Source organism: Mobula hypostoma, chromosome 11, assembly GCF_963921235.1.
Source record: "Mobula hypostoma chromosome 11, sMobHyp1.1, whole genome shotgun sequence".
NCBI lineage: Eukaryota > Metazoa > Chordata > Chondrichthyes > Myliobatiformes > Myliobatidae > Mobula > Mobula hypostoma.
The window spans coordinates 115,784,266-115,804,284 of record NC_086107.1 but is presented as its reverse complement, the minus strand read 5'-3'; the positions used below and the strand labels follow the sequence as shown (position 1 = coordinate 115,804,284).

The window sequence follows — 20,019 nt, the reverse complement described above, 5'->3', positions numbered from 1 at the left end:
CCATAACACACTCCTGGGGACCTGTTATTCGATATATAAACTCTTGAACCCCTGGATTAGATCCCAAACCATAACACTCTCTGAGGGATCTGTTTTATATATAAACCCCTGGATTAGATCCCAAACCATTACACTCTCCTTGGGATCTGTTCTATATATAAACCTCTGGATGAGATCCTAGCCTGATACCCAGTCCTGGATCCGAGGGATCTTGGGGTCGGGATCCGAGTCCATAGGACACTCAAAACTGTTATGCAGGTTGACTCTGTGGGATTGAGTTTAAGAGCCAAGAGGTAATGTTGCAGCTATATAAGACCCTGGTCAGACCCCACTTGTAGTACTATGCTCAATTCTGGTTGCTTCACTACAGAAAGGATGTGTAGACCATAGAAAGGGTGCAGAGGAGACTTACAAGGATGTTGCCTGGATTCGGGAGCATGCCTGAGTGAACTCAGCCTTTTCTCCTTGGAGCGATGGATGATGAGAGGTGGCCTGATAGAGGTGTACAAGATAATGAGAGGCATTGATCGTGTGGATAGTCAGAGGCTTTTTCCCAGGGCTGAAATGGCTAGAACGAGAGGGTATAGTTTTAAAGTGCTTGGAAGTAGCTACAGAGGAGATGTCAGGGGTAAATTTTTACGCAGAGAGTGGTGAGTGTGTGGAATGGGCTGCTGGTGGTGGTGGTGTAAATAGGGCTTAGAAAAATAGAGGGCTATAGGTAAGCCTAGGTAGTTCTTAGGTAAGGACATGTTCGGCACAGCTCTGTGGGCCGAAGGGTCTCTACTGTGCTGTAGGTTTTCTATGTTTCTATCTGATATTTTGTATATAAACCCCCTGAACTAGGTCCCAGCCCGCGAACCACTCCTAGGGGTCTGTTATTCTATATATAAGGCTTGGTTGACTGCTGTGCAGTATGACGTACAGAACGGCATTTAAACACCCACTGTAATTGCTGCTGTCGTTCAACACAGAATCCACGTCATTTATTTACAGAACTGTAGAAAGCTGTACAAATGGAGTGTGAGGGTGGAGGGAGAGAGAGTGGTGAGAGGGACAGGGCGTCAGAGTGGGGGGAGAGGGACAGGGAAAGGAGCGTCAGGGTGGGGGGAGAGAGAGTGGTGAAAGGGACAGGGACAGGAGCAGGAGCGTCAGGGTGGGGGGAGAGAGAGTGGTGAGAGGGACAGAGACAGGAGAGATGGTTAGTGGGAGGGAGAGGGACAGGGAAAGGAGCATCAGGGTAGGGGGAGAGAGAGTGGTGAAAGGGACAGGGACAGGAGAGATGGTTAGTGGGAGGGCGAAGGAGGGAAAGGGTTAGGATGAAGAATGAGGGTAGGGATAGGAGGGGAAGGAGAAGGGGGAAGAGAGCGGGAGCTCCCTCAGTTGCTGTCAGACTCCTCGCTGATGAGCCCCTTCAGATTGGACCAGGCTGTCAGCTTGCGGGGAGGATCATCCTCCCCCTCGGAATCGGAGCCCAACGAGCGTCGGTAGGTCTGAGTGGGGGTGGTCTTGCTGCCCCAGGCTGAATCACAGTGACGGCGAGGGCGGCCTGTGGACAGAGCGACCATGAGCCCAGGAATAATCCCCCCTCGCCCAAAATCACACTCCTATACAAACACCCACCACCCTGAGCAGCCTCCCCACACCCACCCCTGCGAATTGTCTGAATTGAGGGCCACAAGCCTGGGATGTCTCCCCACCCCACAGCCACAAAGTTCCAAGTTCAAAATAAATGATTATCGAAGTATGTATATGACACCATATTCAGCCCAGAGATTTATTTAATTGTGGGCATTCACAGCCAATACAAGAAACACAATATAAACAATAAAAGACCACACTCGACAGGACAAACAACTGATGAACAAAAGACAACAGACTGCAAATACAAAAAGACAGAAAAAGAAATAACAATAAATAAATAAGCAATAAATATCGAGAACATGAGTTGAAAGTGAGTCCATAGCTTACGGGAACAGTTCAGTGACGATGAGTGAAGTTATTCCCTCTGGTTCAAGAGCCTACTAGTTAAGCATAATAACTGTTCCTGAAACTGGTGGTGTGAGTCCTAAAGCTCTTGTTTAGCGAGCAGAGCGGCAGACATCCCGGCTGAAATCTGGAGGATGCAGAGGGGGATCACAAAGGCGAGGAAAGAGGACCAGGTCGAGACAACAGAGACTTATGGAGAAGAGGAGTTCGGTGGGTAATAAAATGGACGAGTTCACGGCACTAGCCAGGCGTCAGAGAACATTTCCGGAGTGCAATGTTTTGTGTTTCACTGGAACGGGGCTGCAGGAGGACATACCTGACCAAAACTTTTCCATGGATGGCTTCTGGACCGTTCGGGCTGACCGGAAGTGCACTGAGAGCGGTAAGCGTAAAGTTGGGGGCTTGCTGTTCTGGTTAACAACAGATGGTGCAATCCGGGTCATATTACGATCGAGGAACGTGTTTGTAGACCGGATATTGAACTTTTTGCTGTTGGACTCCGGCCATATTCCACCGAGATACAACACTGGGCGTCACAGGAGGTTGTTCCTGCCTGTGGCCATCGAACTTTGCAGCTCCTCCCGTGGAGGGTCAGACACCCTGAGCCAATAGGCTGGTCCCGGACTTATTTCCATCTGGCATAGTTTGCATTTTGTTGTGTAATTGTTTGTGGTTTTTGTATTGCTATGTTTATGCTCTATTCTTGGTTGGTGCGGCTGTAACGAAACCCAATTTCCCTCGGGATCAATAAAGTATATCTATCTATTGTACCTCGTTCCTCATGCCAGCAGCGAGAATGGCGCATGGCCTGTGTGGTGGGGGTTACTGATACAGATGCTGCTCTCCTGTGACAGTGCTCTGTATAGATGTGCTCAATGGTGGGGAGGGCTTTACCCATGATGGACTGAGCCATAGTAGGGTTTTCCATACAAGGCATTGCTGTTTCCATACCAGGCTGTGATACAGCCAGACAATATACTCTCCATCACACATCCATAGAAAGTTGTCAAAATCTTAGATGACAAGCAGAATCTTTGCAAAATTCTAAGAAAGTAGAGGCGCTGTTTTGCTATCTTCATAACAGCAGTTACACACTGGAGCCAGGACTGATCATCCGGGATGAGAACACTGAGGAATTTAAAGCTCCGAAACCCTCTCCACCACTGATCTACTAATGAAGGCTGGCTCATGGACCTTTGGTTTTCTCCTCCTGAAGTCAATAATTAACTCCTCGGTCTTGCTGAAATTTAGTGAGAGGTTGTTGAAACAACACGAAGAAACTCAAACTTCAAACAATGGCGACTGAAACTGAAGGAGGGTAAATTTTCTGTGCTTGTCCGGCCACTGAGAGACATGGACGAGGAAATGCATTTCTAAATTTTCGGATGTTTGCAGGTAGGTTTGACGATTTGGTTCATCGTCTCCAACCATTTATTTCGCATCAGTGTACGCACAGTATACTCAGAGACTGGCAATCATCATTCCAGTTTTAGTTTCAGGTGGAAGTCAACAGGCTGTAGCAGCTAGCTACAAACTGGCATCAAGCACAGGGTCTTCCATAATTCTGGAGGTCTGTAAAGCTTTATGGAAAGCATTGCAGTCAGATTTCCTTCCCTGTCCTTCAGTCGCCCAATGGGAAGCTATTGCAGCGTAGGAGGAAATGTGATGCTACCAAGCAGACCAATCACAGTTGTTGCTGTCTGCGTCAACGCGATGCATAGTTACATTTTTGGGGAGGTACGCATCAGGCTACGGCGTAGGGTACACAGCTACACCGTACCTACGGCGTCAATTTGACGCACAAGTATAAATTGGCTTTTAGTTTCAGCCAACGACAGTGGTGTCGTCAGCAAACATAAATATGACATTGGAGCAGTGCTTAGCCTCACAGTTGTAAGTACCACTCAACGCCATCTCTACCTCCCAACCCGTAACCCCGTGACCACAGCCCTCTTGGCAAAACTCACAATCCCATCCTCCCTCATGCCTCCTTCTCACCCCTTTCTACCAGCCCCCTCTCCCCTCCCTTTCCTGGCATGGCCCCTTCTCTTCACAGCCACACAACCGTCCCACGGAGACGGACAGGATACCCACCCTCGGTCACAATGATGTTATTGACATCCAGCGAAGCCAGTTCTGCTTCTTCCTCCCGTCTGAGCCGTATAGCCTTACACTTCTCCAGGGTGGGGTTCCCTGCGGGGGGGGGGAGGAAAGGGTGGGGAACAGTGTGGTTAAGAGTGTGGTACGTTGGACAGAGAGCATTGGGAACAAAGGGGAGTTTAATGGGGAAAGAGGCAGAGAGGGCAAATGAAGTGAGGGAAGATGGGGAGAAGGGACGGAGCTGGTAGATATTGGCATGAACATAAGGAACAGATTAGCGGGGGATGGTCCAGCGAGACAGCACAGCATGATGCATTTACCGAGACACAGGAGATGTGTACAGAAGGGGGACAGAGAACGGTATACGAGGAAGACTCACCTTCCACCCCCAGTTTCTCCAGCTCCTGCCGAAGCACCCTAATCATGGACTTGTTGGAATGACAGTTTTCAAAGAGCTTCTTGTAGTTCCTGCGGACCCCACAGGCGAGGATACAGCGCTTCAGCCGCCGGACTGTGGGGTGTTCCTCCTTCCTGCTGCCTGACTGCTTCTGTAATCCGATGTCCACTGGTCAGCTTGGGGCATGAGACACCCATCCCGGGAGTGTGAGATGGGACACTGTGATGGGACGGTGCGGAGGGCGATTCACTCTGTGTCTGACCCTGGGAGTGTGTGATGGGACGGTGTGGAGGGAGATTCACTCCGTGTCTGACCCAGGGAGTGTGTGATGGGACGGTGTGGAGGGAGTTTCACTCTCTGTCTGACCCTGGGAGTGTGTGATGGGACGGTGTGGAGGGAGATTCACTCTGTGTCTGACCCCGGGAGTGTTTGATGGGACGGTGTGGAGGGAGCTTCACTCTGTGTCTGACCCCGGGAGTGTGTGATGGGATGGTGTGGAGGGAGTTTCACTCTGTGTCTGACCCCGGGAGTGTGTGATGGGACTGCGTGGAGGGAGATTCACTCTGTGTCTGACCCTGGGAGTGTGTGATGGGACAGTGTGGAGGGAGATTCACTCTGTGTCTGACCCCGGGAGTGTGTGATGGGGCGGTGTGGAGGGAGCTTCACTCTGTGTCTGACCCCGGGAGTGTGTGATGGGACGGTGCGGAGGGAGATTCACTCTGTGTCTGACCCCGGGAGTGTGTGATGGGACGGTGTGGAGGGAGATTCACTCCGTGTCTGACCCCGGGAGTGTGTGATGGGACGGTATGGATGGAGCCTCCTCCTGCATGCAGCCTGTAAGGACGTGCCTTATTCTGATTGTTGAAAGTCGCTTCCATTGTGATTGGTTAGTTTGGACGCTACAGCTGATTTTTCTATTGGAAAACTGCCTGGTGTCCAGTTTCAAATGTCCTGGGTGTATAAAACAGCACGTGGGAGGGGCTTTCTCTCTGTTTACTTTGTTCAAGGTGAGGCCATTGGGAAAGTATGCCATGTGTGCACCTTTAACAAACTAATGAGAGGAAATCTGAGCAACACACACACACACACACACAAAATGCTGGAGAAACTCAGCAGGCCAGGCAGCATCTATAGAAACGAGTAGTCAATGTTTCGGGTTGAAACCTTTCAGCCTGAAACGTCGGCTGAACTTTTTCTCCCCCACTGATGCTGCCTGGCCTGCTGAGCCCCTCCAGCATTTTGTGTGTGTTGCTCTTTTAACTAAGTATGTTTGTTGAATGTTCAGCTTTGTAGTGTCAGTAACTTGGGGAACATAAATGTTTGGTCAAATTTTTACTGTTTGTAGATAAATGATTAACATACCTATTTGCAGAGAGTGATTTCTGACCTATGAAGCTGATTGAATATTACAGCGTGTAACCCATACCCTGGTGTAGTTCCCTGGTTATGATCTCACCTTGCTGTGTTCCTTATGCTGTGCTTTCTTCCTCGAGGGAGACCCACTCTGCCCGTCAGCCTCTTTGTCCACTTCGCTGGCCGATGTGGATCTTGTATCCGAGGAACCCTCGTCCCCAGAGTGACCCTTGTTCCTCTTCAATCCCTCCTTGTGTGGTGACCTCTGTGACTTGCCCCTGTCCGTCTCTTCCTCACTTGATGAATTCCCTCCACTTGTCGCTTTCTCCTCCCCCGTCTCTCCCCCTCTTGTTCCTTGCTCCTCATAAGAATCTCCTGATTCTTCATCACTCTCTTGCTTCCTGCCATCACCCTTCCCGTTCCTTGCTTTCTGCTTGTGGCCCTCTATCCTTCTCTCCCTCCCTCCTGCCAGCTTTCCGTTCCTTGGTACTGTTCTCAATGCTTCCTCCTCCTTACTGTCCTCACTATCCTCATCCTCTGACACATCCTTCTCCTTCTCTTTGGACCCACTCTTCCTCTGGGATCCTTGCACACTCTTCTGTCTCACAGAGATCTCCTTCATACGCTTCCTACTCCATTCTTCCTCACCCTCACTCACCTCTGATTCCTCCTCACTCCCCTCCTCTGACACTGCTCCCTTCTTCTGTTTGGACCTGTTGTTCCTCTGGGTCCCTTGCACACCCTTCTTCCTCTCTCTGCCAGTCTGCTTCTTCGTCTTCTGCACTCTCTCCTCCTCACTGCCTTCACTATCCTCATCTTTCTCTGACACCTCCTTCTTCTGTTTTGATCCACTCTTCCTCTTAGACCCTTGCATACTCTTCTGCTTCACTTTGAACATCTCTTTCTTCGTCTTCCCTACACTGTCCTCATCCTCCTCTGACACCCCCTTCTCCTGTTTGGATCCACTCTTCCTCCAGGACCCTTTCTGTTTCCCTTTGACTGTCTGCTTCTTCGTCTTCTCTACACTCTCCTCTTCACTGTCTTCACTATTCTCGTCCTCCTCTGACACCTCCTTCTTCTTCTGTTTGGACCCAGCCTTCCTCTGGGACCCTTGCATGCCCTTCTGCCTTACTCTTGAGCTCTCCTTCACATTCTTCCCACTCCACTCCTCCTCACTCTCACTCGCTTCTGATATTTCCTCAGTCTTCATCACCTCCTTCAGTTTGGACCTTCCCTTCTGCTGGGACCCTTGCACACCCTTCTTATGTCTCCCCTCCCTCCTTGCCTTCTCCTCCTCCCTCTCACTGCCTTCACCACCCTCCTCCGCCTCAGACAGCACCTCGACCTGCCGGGGGCTGGGTTTCCTCAGTGCCCCTCGGGCAGTATCAGCGTCCTCACCCGCCCAGTTTCTGCTCTGGGTGAACTTTCTCCCAGCTCGTTTGTGTCCCTCCTCCTCTCCGCTCAGCTGTGAGTCAGGACCTCGGTCGCCCTCCTTCCGGGGACTGTCCACGTGGGAACACCTCGCCAGGCACTCTGATAATTCCTGCCCTGATTTCATTGCAGATTCCTCTCCATCTCTTCCCTCCACCGCCTCTCCGGCACCTCTCCCCTGCCCTGGAAGAGCTCCTGGCTTCCGGTCAGTCTCAGAGGCTGGTTCATCTCCTCCAACTCTCCTGCATCGCAGCTCATCACCTGACTCGTCCCGTCGGGGAGACTCAGATCCGATGTCTGGAATGTTTCGGAGAAGAAAAATCCTTCAGCCATTGGCATAGGAGAGGTGACTAAAATATAAGGAACTAGAGGACTAGAATATAAAAGCAAGGTTGTAATGTTAAGACCTTATAAAGCACTGGAGAGGCCTCTCAGAGTATTGTGAGCAGGTTTAGCCCCTTTATTTTAGAAGGGATGTTCTGAATCTGGGGTGAGTTCAAAGGAGGTTCACGAAAATGATTCCAGGATTGAATGGCTTGTCATATGAAGAGGTTTGATGGCTCTGGCTCTGTATTCACTGGAATTTGGAAGAATGAGTGGTGACCTCATTGAATCCTATCAAATGGTGAAAGGGCTTGATAGAGTGGATGTGGACAGGATGCTTCCTATGGTGGAAGAGTCTTAAGACCAGAGGACACAACATCAGAATAGAGAGGTGTCCTTTTAGAACAGAGATGAGGAGGAATTTCTTTGGTCAGAGAGTGGTGAATGTGTGGAATTCAAGGCCACAGGCAGCTATGGAGGCCAAATCTTTATATATGTTTAAGGCAGATGTTGCCACATTCTTGATTGGTCAGGGCATGAAGGGGTACGGGGAGAAGGGGTTGGGCTGAGAGGAAAATTGTATCAGCCAGGATGAAATAGCAGAGCAGACGCGATGGGCTAAATGTTTAATTTTGCTCCTATATCTAACGGTCTCTTCCCCCCCTACGACTCCCCCCCATATCCATTACCCATCCCTCCCCCTCTCTCCCCTATAACCTCCTTGTCTGTCACCGTCTCCCACCCAACCCTTCCCTGCCTGTCACCCCTCCTTCCCCTTTACAGCCCTGCCTGTCTCTGTCACCCCTCACTCTCCTACACCCCTCCCCATCTGTCACCCTCTCTTCCCTCTACACTCCTTTCTGCCTGTTACCCCCACCCCTCTACAGCTCTCATCTGTCACCCCCCCTCTTTACACTTCCTGCCACCTCCATCACCCCTCCTTATCTCCATAGACCCCTTCCCTACACCCCTCCCTGTCTCTGCAACTCCCTCCCCCCCATACTCCTTCCTATCTCTGTGACACCTTCCCTCCCCTATACGCTTCCGCCTGTCAATCCCTCCCCCTCTACAGCTGTCCCTGCCTCTGTCACCCCCTCCTTCCCCTACACCCCTCCCTGTCTCTATGATCCCTTCCAACCTCTGTCTCTAGATTTTGTCTGTTTCAATGAAGCAATCCACGGTTAGGTGTCCGACCTGACTCAGTGGAGGCGATTCGTCCCCTCTTCCTCTGAGGGGCTGCCCCTCGGGGAGGGGGGCTCTCACTGCCACTTCCACCTCCCTCTTGTCGCTGGCGTTTCCGAGAGAGCTGCTGTTGCTTCTTCTTCTTTAGGGCCTCCGCCTTCCTGCTGAGGGGCTCGTCATCACTTGAGTCACTGCTCTGTAAAGCAGGGACAAGAGTGGAATGAGTGGGCGGTATCCTAGGACAGAGCAGGCTCCCACCCCACCCCTCAACTGCATTGGTGGGGGGAAGAATCATTGTGTGTGTGTGTGTGTGTGTGTGTATATACGTAGCTGATATGTGTGAGAGAGAGCGTGTGTGAGAATGTGTGTGTGTGTGTGTGTGTGTGAGAGAGTGTGTGTGAGAATGTAGGTGTGTGTGAGAGAGAGCGCGCGAGAGTGCAAGAGAGTGTGTGCATCAGAGAGAGCGAGAAAGTGTGGTGCACGTGAGAGTTTGTGTGTGTGACAGAGTTTGTGTGTGAGAGAGAGAGAGAGAGAGTCTGAGCATATGTAGCTGGTATTTGTGTGAGTATGTGTGATCTTACTGGAGGCAGGGGCAGACAGAGAGAGAGAGAGAGAGAGAGAGACACACACACACACAAGGTTTCCAGTAGAACTTAACAGCACAGTACAGGCTTTTCGACTCACAATATTGTGTCAAACTTTTAACCTACTCCAAGTTCAATCTTTCTCTTGTGTCCTCCATTTTTCTATCATCCATGTGCCTATCTCAGAGTCCCTAATGTACCTGCCTGTACCACACCTGGCAGCACGCTCCACACAGCCACCACTCCCGGTATAAAAAATACAGTTACCTTTGACAACTCCTCTATACTTTTCTCCAATCAGCTTAAAATTATGCCCCCTTGTATAAGCCATTTGCACTCTGGGAACAGTCTCTGGCTGTCCACTCATCTCTGCCCCTTATAGTCATAGTCATACTTAATTGATCCCGGGGAAATTGGTTTTCGTTACAGTTGCACCATAAGTAATTAATAGAACCATAAATAGTTAAATAGTAATATGTAAATTATGCCAGTAAATTATGAAACGTCCAGGACCAGCCTGTTGGCTCAAGGTGTCTGACTCTCCAAGGGAGGAGTTGTAAAGTTTGATGGGAATGACTTCCTATGACGCTCTGTGTTGCATCTCGGTGGAATGAGTCTCTGGCTGAATGTACTCCTGTGCCCACCCAGTACATTATGTAGTGAATGGGAGACATTGTCCAAGATGGTATGCAACTTGGACAGCATCCTCTTTTCAGACACTACCGTCAGAGAGTCCAGTTCCATCCCCACAACATCACTGGCCTTATGAATGAGTTTGTTGATTCTGTTGGTGTCTGCTACCCTCAGCCTGCTGCCCCAGCACACAACAGCAAACATGATCTCACTGGCCACCACAGCCTCGTAGAACATCCTCAGCATCGTCCGGCAGATGTTAAAGGACCTCAGTCTCCTCAGGAAACAGAAACGGCTCTGACCCTTCTTGTAGACAGCCTCAGTTTATCAGCTTACACACCTCTTTCAAGTCACCACTCATTCTCTTCACACCAGAGAAAAAACCCCTAGGTTGCTCAACCTGTCCTCATAAGACATGCTCATTAGTCCAGGTAGCACCCTGGTAAATCTCCTCTCTAATGAGGTGACCAGAAATGAACAGAATATCCCAAGTGTGGTCTAACTAGGATTTTATAGAGCTGCAACATTACTTATGGCTCTTCAATTCAATCCCTTGACTAATGAAGGTAAACACACCATACTCCTTCTTACCAACCCTATCAGCTTGTGGACCTCCAAGATTGCTCTGCTCCTCCACACTGCTAAGAATGCTGCCATTAACCCTGTCTTTTGCCTTCAAGTTCAACCTTCCAAAGTGAACCACTTGAACTCTATCTGCCTCTTCTAAGCCCAGCTCTGCATCCTGTCAATGTCCCGTTGTAACCTACGACAACCTTCTACACTCTCCACACATCCATTAACCTTTGTGTCATCTGTAAACCTCTCAACTCACCCATTCTCTTCCTCATCCAAGCCACTTACAAAAAAATCACAAAGAGCAGGGGTCCCAGATCAGATCCCTGCAGCCCACTGCTGGTCACAAACCACCAGGTAGAACATTCTCCATCTGCTACCAGCCTCTGCCTTCTGTGGGCAAGTTGATTCTGAATATATAGCAGGGGTATGTGTGTGCGTATAGCTGGGTGTCTGTATGTGTACCTGGGGGTGTGTGTGTGTGTGTGTGTGTATAGCTGGGTATCTCTGTGTGTGTAGCTGGTATCTGTGGAAAAAAACTGCTTACATTTACTCTATCTGTACCACCCTCCCCCCATAATTTTTTATAGCTTTATCAAATCTCCCCTCAATCTTCTACGTTCCAAGGCAGGGGTTGCAACTTTTTTTTTTCTATGCCTTGGACCAATGTCATTAGGCAAGGGGTCTGTGGACTCCAGGTTTGGAATCCTTGTTCCAACAGAATAATGTCCTAACCTATTCAAACTTTCCCTACAACTCATGTCCTCAGTCCCAGCAACATCCTTGTAAGTTTTCTGTGCTCATTCAATTTCATTTACATCTTTCCTGAAGGTGAACAAAACTGCATACAATACTCCAAATTAGACCTCACCGACATCTTTTACAACTTCAACATAACACCCCAACTCCTGAATTCAATAAACACACATCAAAGTTGCTGGTGAACGCAGCAGGCCAGGCAGCATCTCCAGGAAGAGGTACAGTCGACATTTCAGGCCGAGACCCGGATGAAGGGTCATCCAGATCATTAATATATATGACAAACAACATTGGACCCAGTACAGATCCCTGAGGCACACCACTAGACACCGTCATCGAATCTGACACACAGTTATCCACCACTATTCTCTGACGTCTCCCATCCAGCCACTGCTGAATCCATTTTACTACTTCGATATTAATGCCTAACGATTGAACCTTCCTAACTAACCTGTGGAACCTTGTCAAAGGCCTTACTGAAGTCCATATAGACAACACCCACCGCTTTACCCAGGGTCTCGGCCTGAAACATCGACTGTACCTCTTCCTAGAGATGCTGCCTGGCCTGCTGCGTTCACCAGCAACTTTGATGTGTGTCACTGCTTTACCCTCGTCAACTTTCCTAGTAACCTCATCAAAAAATTCAATAAGATTTGTCAAACATGACCTCCTCGAAAAACTCTAAGATTCGTGAGATATGACCTACCACACACAAAGTCATGTGGACTAACTCCTTATATACACAGCTGGTGTTGTCTGAGTGTGTGGGAGAGATTGTGTGTGTGTGTAAGCTTGTGAATGTGAGTGAGAGTGAGAGAATGTGGGCATGTCTGAGTGTGTTATTGTGCAGCCAGCTGGGATTCAGCATGATGTGCCCTCTTGGTGAAAGGCTGGGCTCCCAAAGGACTCAGCGTGCCCGATGAGTCCTGTCTTCACTCACCGGGTATTCAATCAGTGCTCTCTCCACCACCTCTTTCAACTCTGCCTTCTCCTTGCTGCTCAGGGTTTCCTTCTGGAGGTGCTTCAGATATTTCTGCTGCACGATGGAGTGAGTCAGGTCACTGAGACAGAGAGAATGGGGGATGATTGTTATCGGTGTCACGATGGATAGGACGGATCTGATGGAAGTTTATAATGAGTACAGACAGTAATGAGCAGGAGTAAATGTCTCATACCAGGTGTTGCATTTAAGTTGAGGGAGTTAAGTTCAAAGGAGATGTGGGGGCCAAGTTTATGTTCGCAGAAAGAGCGGCGGATGTCTGTAATGCTGCCAGGGATGCTGGTGGACTGAGGCTCATGACCGCTGGACGTGCAGGAAAGAGATGGAGAGGAATATTGTCCAGACAAAAGGGTTTAGTTTAGTTGGACAACTGCTCTCTGTCACCTGAGGTTAGTGGGCTAACGAAATGGCTTCAGTGGCCGGGGGTTATTTATGTTAGGTGAGGGGCACGCACGTTGCGAGAGATGTCTGTACCTAACGCGGGGATTTACCTCAGGCCGCTCTTCAGCAGCTCCGACACAAACTCCCGCATCTCCTCCGCCATTTTGCTTCCCGCCTCGGCACGGCGACCAATGGGGGCCTCGCCGCTGCCCTTTGCCCCGGCCTGCAGCCAATGGCCGCGGACGTACGTCCGGCCAAAGAGGCGGGCGGTAGCGCCATCTTGGTGAGGGGTTTTCGATTACGTCACAAGACGCTGACTGGTTCAGATGTGCAGGAACGCCATCTTGCTGCGGTCGGTTCGTTCCGACGGGACGTCTGCCCCACGCCTTTCCCCTGTCGCTTACTACGGCGGCGGTGGCCGCAGCTCCTCAGTGAACCAATGTCCGTGAGCGGGGGGAACCGCCCTCAGCTCCCAGTTGAACGGTGTCCGTGAGAGAGGAGAACCGCCATGTCCTGCTGCCGCTGTGAGGTGACTGCCATCTTGATGAGGATGGGCCAGCACAGGAGTCAACACCCTCCGCTCTACCCCTTCCCCGTCCCTCCCACCTTGTCTGCCATCCTTCCCCCTTTTCCCTATCTCCCCCTTCCCACCCCCCGTTTCCCCTTCCCTCCCCATCTCCCCCTTCCCACCTCCCCACCCCGTCTCTCCTTCCCTCCCCCTTCTCACCCCCTTCCCCCGTCTCCCCTTCCCACCCCCCGTTTCCCCTTCCCTCCCCATCTCCCCCTTCCCACCTCCGCACCCCCTCCCCACCCCGTCTCTCCTTCCCTCCCCCTTCTCACCCCCTTCCCCCGTCTCCCCCTTCCCACCCCCCGTTTCCCCTTCCCTCCCCATCTCCCCCTTCCCACCTCCTTCTCACCCCCTTCCCTCCCCCGTCTCCCCTTCCCACCTCTCTGTGATCTCTCCCCCTTCTCTGCCTCCTCCTTTGCCCCCTCTGCCCTTCATGCCTCCCTTCTCCCCGCTCAGACTCTCCCTCTCTCCTCCCCACTGCACTTATCCTTTGGGAAGGAAATAGAGAGCCAGAGGGTCATGAGAACAAGTTTTTCCTCGGTGCGAGTGAAATGAACGTCTGGTGGTTGACTTTAGGAAGGGGGTTGTCTGCACCTGCTCCATTGTCAGTGGTGCTGATGGTGAGGGCATCACGTTCCTAGGTGTGAACATCACCAATTGCTTGTCCTGTTGATCCAACCACCATGGCCAAGAACTGTCAGTAATGCATCTACTTCCTCAAGACTAAGAAAATCTGTCATGTCCACATTGAGTCTTACCAGTTTTTACTGGAGCACCTTCGAAAGCATCACAGCCTGGCACGGCAACTGCTCTGAACGTGATTGTGAGAAACTGCAGAGAATTGTGGACTTTGCACCAGCCCGTCCTCCATAGACTCTGTGGTTCCTGTACCCTGTCTCTTTAACTCACCATCACACTCCCACTCTGACCCCTCTCTCTGGGTTCCTGGACTGTTACAACAAGGTCCAAATCAAATTTGAGCACAACACCTCATCTTCTATCTGAGCAGGCAGGCTGCAGTAATCCATACCAATATCTTCTACGTCCCCCATCAGAGATTTCCACCATCTGGGCCATGCCCTCTTCTCACAGCTCCCATCAGGCAGGAGGTACAGAAGCCTGACGTCCCACACCACCAGGTTCAGGAACAGCAACTTCCCTTCAACCATTCAGTTCTTGAACCAACCAGCATGACCCTAATCACTGTTTCAGTACAGCAACACTGTGACCACTTCGCACTAAAATGGAATTTGCTTCATTTGTGTTCTTCCTTATATAAACTGTGCCTAATAGTATTTCTTGTGAACAATGCTTCCCTGATGCTGTGTGCTAGTGATGCTGCTATGATTAGGTTTTTTCATCGCCCCTGTACACACGTGACAGTAAATTTGACTTGACTTGCTGCCTTGGAAAAGCAGCCAGCATAATCAAAGACCCCACCCACCCTGACTTTGCCTCTTCTTCTCTCTCCCACTGGGCAGAAGATACAAAAGCTTGAAAGCATGCTCTTCCAGGCTCAAGGACAGCTTTGATCCCAGGGGTCATTGTTGGGACCGCTTCTTTTCATGTTATATGTGAACTGATGGCTTTGTGGCCAAGTTTGCGGACGATATGAAGACAGGTGGGAGGACAAGTTGTGTTGAGGAAGTAGGAAGCCTGCAGAGGGACTTAGACATTGAGAGAATGGGCATAGAGGTGGCAGATGGAGTGTAGTGTAGGGAAGTGTATGGTCATGCACTTCGATGGAAGGAATAAAGGCGTAGACAGTTTTCTAAATGGGGGGAGAATTCAAAAATCAGAGGTGCAAAGATTCTCTTGCAAGATTCTCTGAAGGCTAACTTGCAGATTGGGTCGGTGGTGAGGAAGGCAAATGCAATGTTAGCATTCATTTGGAGAGGACTGGAATACAACACCAAGGGTGTAACATTGAGGCTTTATAAAGCATTGCTCTGACCACACCTGGAGTATTGTGAGCAGTTTTTGGCCCCTTATCTCAGAAAAGATGTGCTGACATTGGAGAAAGTCCAGAGGAGATTCACGAGAATTATTTCGGGAATAAGAGGGTTAACATTTGAGGAGCGTTTGATAGCTCTTGGTCTCTGCTCACTGGAGTTTAGAAGAATAAGGGGAAATCTCACTGAAACCTATTGAATATTGAAAGGTGTGAATTGAGTGGGTGTAGGGAGGATATCTCCTATAATGGGTGACTCTAGGACCAGAGGGCAAAGTCTCAGATGAGGGGCATTCATTTAGAACAGAGATGAGAAGGAATTTCTTTAGCTGGAGGGTATTGAATCTGCAGAATTCATTGCCACAAATGGCTGTGGGAGGCAAATCATCAAGCATATTTACAGTAGAGGTTGATAGGCTCTTGATTAGTCAGGGCATTAAAGGTTATGAGGAGAAGACAGGAGAACGGGGTTGAGAGGGATAATAAATCAGCCATGATGCAATGGTGGAGCACATTCGATCAATGGTTTAATTCTGCTCCTATGTCTTGTAGTCTCTCAGTCCCTCTCTTTTCTCCAGATACACAGGACAGACACACCGTGCTCTGGATAAAGTTTCTTTACTGACACAGTTTACTTAACCATTTTTGCTTCTGCTTTTCTTTGCTTGGTGGGGGGAGAGAATGGTCACAGCACCTCCCGAAAGACAATGTCACTCTTCCCCATCTTCTCTGCGTAGTCTTTATCGAAATGTTCATTCTGTGCCACAGTGAATTGATTCTTCCAGTCCCCAACTTCACCTGAGGGAGAAGGAGAACAGGTGTTGGAAGTAATTCGGGAGATGTGTAGCTTATGTGGCTGATGGTTGTGTTGAGTTGTTCTCCAATCTTGGCAATTAACTTGCGAACATTTAGTCACCGTACGAGGACACACCGCATTGTGTCTTCTGAATGCTTGGCCTTTATATACTTTTCATCAATTGATTGGATGTCATTTTGAATACTCAATTGTGATGTAGGGAGGAAATCGCATTGCTGATTGAGTGGTGAACTTTGTGTGGTATGGTAAGAAATTTTGCCCACATCAGCTCTTAAGTAGGATCAGAAATGACGGCCCAACTGCTTCCAAAACAGAATTTCAGTCAAGCTTAAGCATTGAGGAGAGAACTTTGCAGACCAAAGCAAGAAACCAAGCTATTCGACAAGACCAATGTGGTCTACAAAATTCCAGTGCAGTGACTGCAGCAAATATTATGTTTGAAGTTCATGGCTCCACAAGGATTCATGAACTTCAACAGGCCTGTAAAGTGGACTGACCAACTCTCCCTGGTCTCCATCCATGAAGGTCGAGAGGGGCTCAAATTCATCTGGGCATCAGTGAAAATGATGGTACAAGCGAAGACATGGCATAAAAAATAATTCCTAGAAGGGTGGTTCTCTGTGAACAAATCCTATTAGTGAATCTACCTTTCCTCATGAACTTGGAGATATCCTGGTTGAAGACAGTGTAAGGGAGGGTGGTGTAGTTGGTCATTGGATTCTCCTTCATCACACTGAACAGGGAGTTATGGACCACTGACTCCAAAGCCGCCTCATCCAGGGTCTTACCCAGGAAGTCAGCCACCTTCAGGATCTCTCGCCGTGGGTTCTGGGAGAGAGGAGAGTCCGGGTCAGTGAGCTATGGATGGTGGGAGGGTGAAATGGAGAGGAAAGGGTCATGGAGGAGGAGGAGGAAGGAGGGTGTCGCATGTCTACAGCTCTGCACCTATATTCTCCCTCCTCCTCACCCTTCCCTCCCCATCAAACTCCATTCCCCTCCATCTCCCCCCTCTCCCACAACTGCCATCTCTGCCCCCCTTATATCTACCCCTCTCCCTCCAACTCCCCGTCCCTCCCTTTCAATCTCCCCCTCACCCTCCCCTATCTCTCCATCTCCCCTCTCCCCACTTCATCTCCTCGCACCCTCCAGCTCCCCATCTCCCTCCCTGTCCATCACCCCCTCCCTCTTCCTTCATCTGCCCCCTCTTTCCCTTCCATCTCTTCTGTCTTCCCCCATATCCCCTCCCCCTCAAAATCCATCTCCTCCTCCCCATGCATCACCCTCTCTCTCTTCCTTCCACCTCTTCTCTGCCTTCCTGTCCATATCCCCTCCCCCGCAAAATCCATCTCCCCCCCCACTCCCTCCATTTCCCCTCTCCCATTCCCTCCACCTCCCTTTCATCTCCCCATCCATCACACCTCTCCCTTCATCTGCCCCCTCTCTCCCTTCCATCTCCTCTCTCTGCCTTCCCCTCCATATCCCCCCTCAAAATCCATCTCTCCTTCTCCCCTTCATCTCCCCATCCCCCTCCTACTCCATCTCCCCCTCTACATCTCCCTTACTCCCGTCCATCCCCTCTCCCTCCATCTTCTCCTCTCACTCCATCTTCTCCTCTCCCTCCATCTGCCCTCTCCTTTCCCCTCCATCTCCCCCTCTAGCTCCAATTCCATCTACCCCTCCCCGTCTCCCTACCCTCCCACTCCCCGTCTCCCTACCCTCCCCATCCCCCTCTCCCTCTGCCCTTCTCCTCACCTCCTTTATGTCCTCATAGAAGATGAAGAGAATCCGATGTTTCTTTCTTGCCTCCCACCAGTCTAGGTTGTAGTCATACCAGGAGCCCCAGCTTACTGAAAAACACAGCAAGATCTCATCCGTTCTCTCCTGCAATATGTGATGGGACGGCATGGAAGGAGTTTCACTCTTGACCTGTCTGACCCCGGGAGTGTGTGATGGGACAGTGTGGAGGGAGCTTCCCTCTTTGTCTGACCCTGGGAGTGTGTGATGGGACGGTGTGGAGGGAGCTTCACTCTGTATCTGACCTTGGGAATGTGTGATGGGACGGTGTGGAGGGAGCTTCCCTCTTTGTCTGACCCTGGGAGTGTGTGATGGGACAGTGAGGAGGGAGCTTCACTCTGTGTCTGACCCCGGGAGTGTGTGATGGGACGGCGTGGAGGGAGATTCACTCTGTGTCTGACCCCGGGAGTGTGTGATGGGACGGTGTGGAGGGAGATTCACTCTGTGTCTGACCTTGGGAGTGTGTGATGGGACGGTGTGGAGGGAGATTCATTCCGTGTCTGATCCCGGGAGTGTGTGATGGGACGGTGTGGAGGGAGCTTCACTCTGTGTCTGACCCTATTTCTTACAAGATATCTTTATTTTAAATTCAGTACTACAAATATTTCCAAACCAGTGGCTAACACAATTACTAGACAAATGACATTATCCTAAAACGTTTCCATTTCTATCAATGATGGTGTTTATTACCTTCCCTCCCCCACGGAGCTCAATGATCCCGGGACACCTTTATGGTCCCCATGAACAGTGAGTGTTCCCTCTCAGTGATTACCCGGGCACAGACATACCCCCTAAACATTGCCAGACAGTCTGTCTGGGCAGATTCCTGTCACCCGTTTCCAGGACCCACAGATAGCTGTTTTAGCCAGCCCAGGAGAAAGTAGACAAGGACATCCTCATCCATCCTTGACACCCCGCTCCCCCCGTACTGGATGACCGTATATAAATGGGGAGGAGGGCTGAAATGTAACTAGGCGGCGAGGAGCATCTCTCACAGTTATGCAAAAAGAGACTGTGTACGTGTGGTACACGGTCTCCTCCAGCCTGCAGAGCTAACGGGCTGGGAGATCCGTGTACAAACTAAGGAATTGTGACAGGGCACTGCTCTATGCAGCAGTCTCGGCCTCAGATCTCCGAGATGCACGGGAAGAACTCCCTCGTAACGGGACTTCCGTTGGGAACCCCCTTCCTTGCCCCCAGGTTGGGATGGTGGACAGGGGCTAGGAAGTGGAAGGTGTGGAGCAGCGGCCCAACAGGTAACTTTTACCTGCATCCCTGAATGAGATTGTTGGTGTCGATGAAAGACGGCTCAAGTTGTGTGGGCTGGGCCCCCGGATAAGATTGCTGGGCCTGGGCCCGACAGGCGCAGCGGTGAGCCCAGCTGCAGTCTGTAAGACCATAAGACATAGGAGCAGAATTAGGCCATCTGGCCCATCGAGTCTGCTCCGCCATTCAACCATGGCTGATCCTTTTTTTTTCCCCCTCCTCAACCCCAGTTCCCAGCCTTCTCCCGTAACCTTTGATACCATGTCCAATCCAGAACCTATCAACCTCTGCCTTAAATACACCCAGCAACCTGGCCTCCACAGCTGCATGTGGCAACAAATTCCACGAATTCACCACCCTCTGGCTAAAGAAATTTCTCCGCATCTCTGTTTTGAAAGGGCGCCCCTCTATCCTGAGGCTGTACCCTCTTGTCCTGGACTCTCCCACCATGGGAAACATCCTTTCCACATCTTCTCTGTCTAGGCCTTTCAACATTTGAAAGGTTTCAATGAGATCCTCCCTCATCCTTCTGAATTCCAGCGAGTACAGACCTAGAGCCATCAAACGTTCCTCATATGATAACCCTTTCATTCCTGGAATCATCCTTGTGAACCTCCTCAGGACCCTCTCAATGCCGGCACATCTCTTCCAAGATGAGGGGCCCAAAACTTCACAATACTCAAGGCGAGGCCTCACCAGTGCTTTATAAAGTCTCAGCATCACATTCTTGCTCTTGTATTCTTGACCTCTTGAAATGAATACAAAAGTTACATTTGCCTTCCTCACCGCTGACTCAACCTGCAAGTTAACTTTTACGGTGTTCTGCACAAGGACTCCCAAGTCCCTTTGCATCTCAGATTCCTGGATTTTTTCCCTGTTTAGAAAAAAGTCTGCACATTTATTTCTACTACCAAAGTGCA

The 20,019-nt window shown here is 50.2% G+C and overlaps 2 protein-coding genes across 3 annotated transcripts in view; both read right to left on the bottom strand.

Annotated features, from left to right (window-relative positions):
• Window positions 1–13,371, bottom strand: hirip3 (HIRA interacting protein 3). Its single transcript, XM_063063025.1, has 7 exons — window positions 12,814–13,371; window positions 12,263–12,383; window positions 8,786–8,969; window positions 5,940–7,564; window positions 4,466–4,634; window positions 4,081–4,179; window positions 1–1,546 (listed from the first exon to the last, which is right to left on the bottom strand). The coding sequence occupies exons 1-7, from the start codon at window positions 12,864–12,866 to the stop codon at window positions 1,377–1,379; spliced, it is 2,421 nt and encodes an 806-aa protein (XP_062919095.1). The 5' UTR covers window positions 12,867–13,371; the 3' UTR covers window positions 1–1,376.
• A 2,355-nt stretch (window positions 13,372–15,726) lies between these two features.
• Window positions 15,727–20,019, bottom strand: part of LOC134354167 (sulfotransferase 1C2-like) — a 29,283-nt gene continuing 24,990 nt past the window's right edge. For both annotated transcript variants that reach the window (XM_063063023.1, XM_063063024.1), the window contains exons 6-8: window positions 17,792–17,886; window positions 16,687–16,867; window positions 15,727–16,020 (exon numbers count right to left, since the gene is read on the bottom strand). In XM_063063023.1, coding sequence (XP_062919093.1) covers window positions 15,908–16,020; window positions 16,687–16,867; window positions 17,792–17,886 — 389 coding nt within the window. In that variant the 3' untranslated portion in view covers window positions 15,727–15,907. The remainder of the gene's footprint in view (window positions 16,021–16,686; window positions 16,868–17,791; window positions 17,887–20,019) is intronic.

Coding starts and splice junctions, on each gene's coding strand:
- hirip3 (XM_063063025.1), bottom strand. CDS start 12,866: ATGGCGGAGGAGATGCGGGAGTTTGTGTCGGAGCTGCTGAAGAGCGGC. Junction 8,970..12,262: donor GAGCACTGATTGAATACCCG/GTGAGTGAAGAC, acceptor CCTGCTTTACAG/AGCAGTGACTCAAGTGATGA. Junction 4,635..5,939: donor AGCATAAGGAACACAGCAAG/GTGAGATCATAA, acceptor ATCGGATTACAG/AAGCAGTCAGGCAGCAGGAA.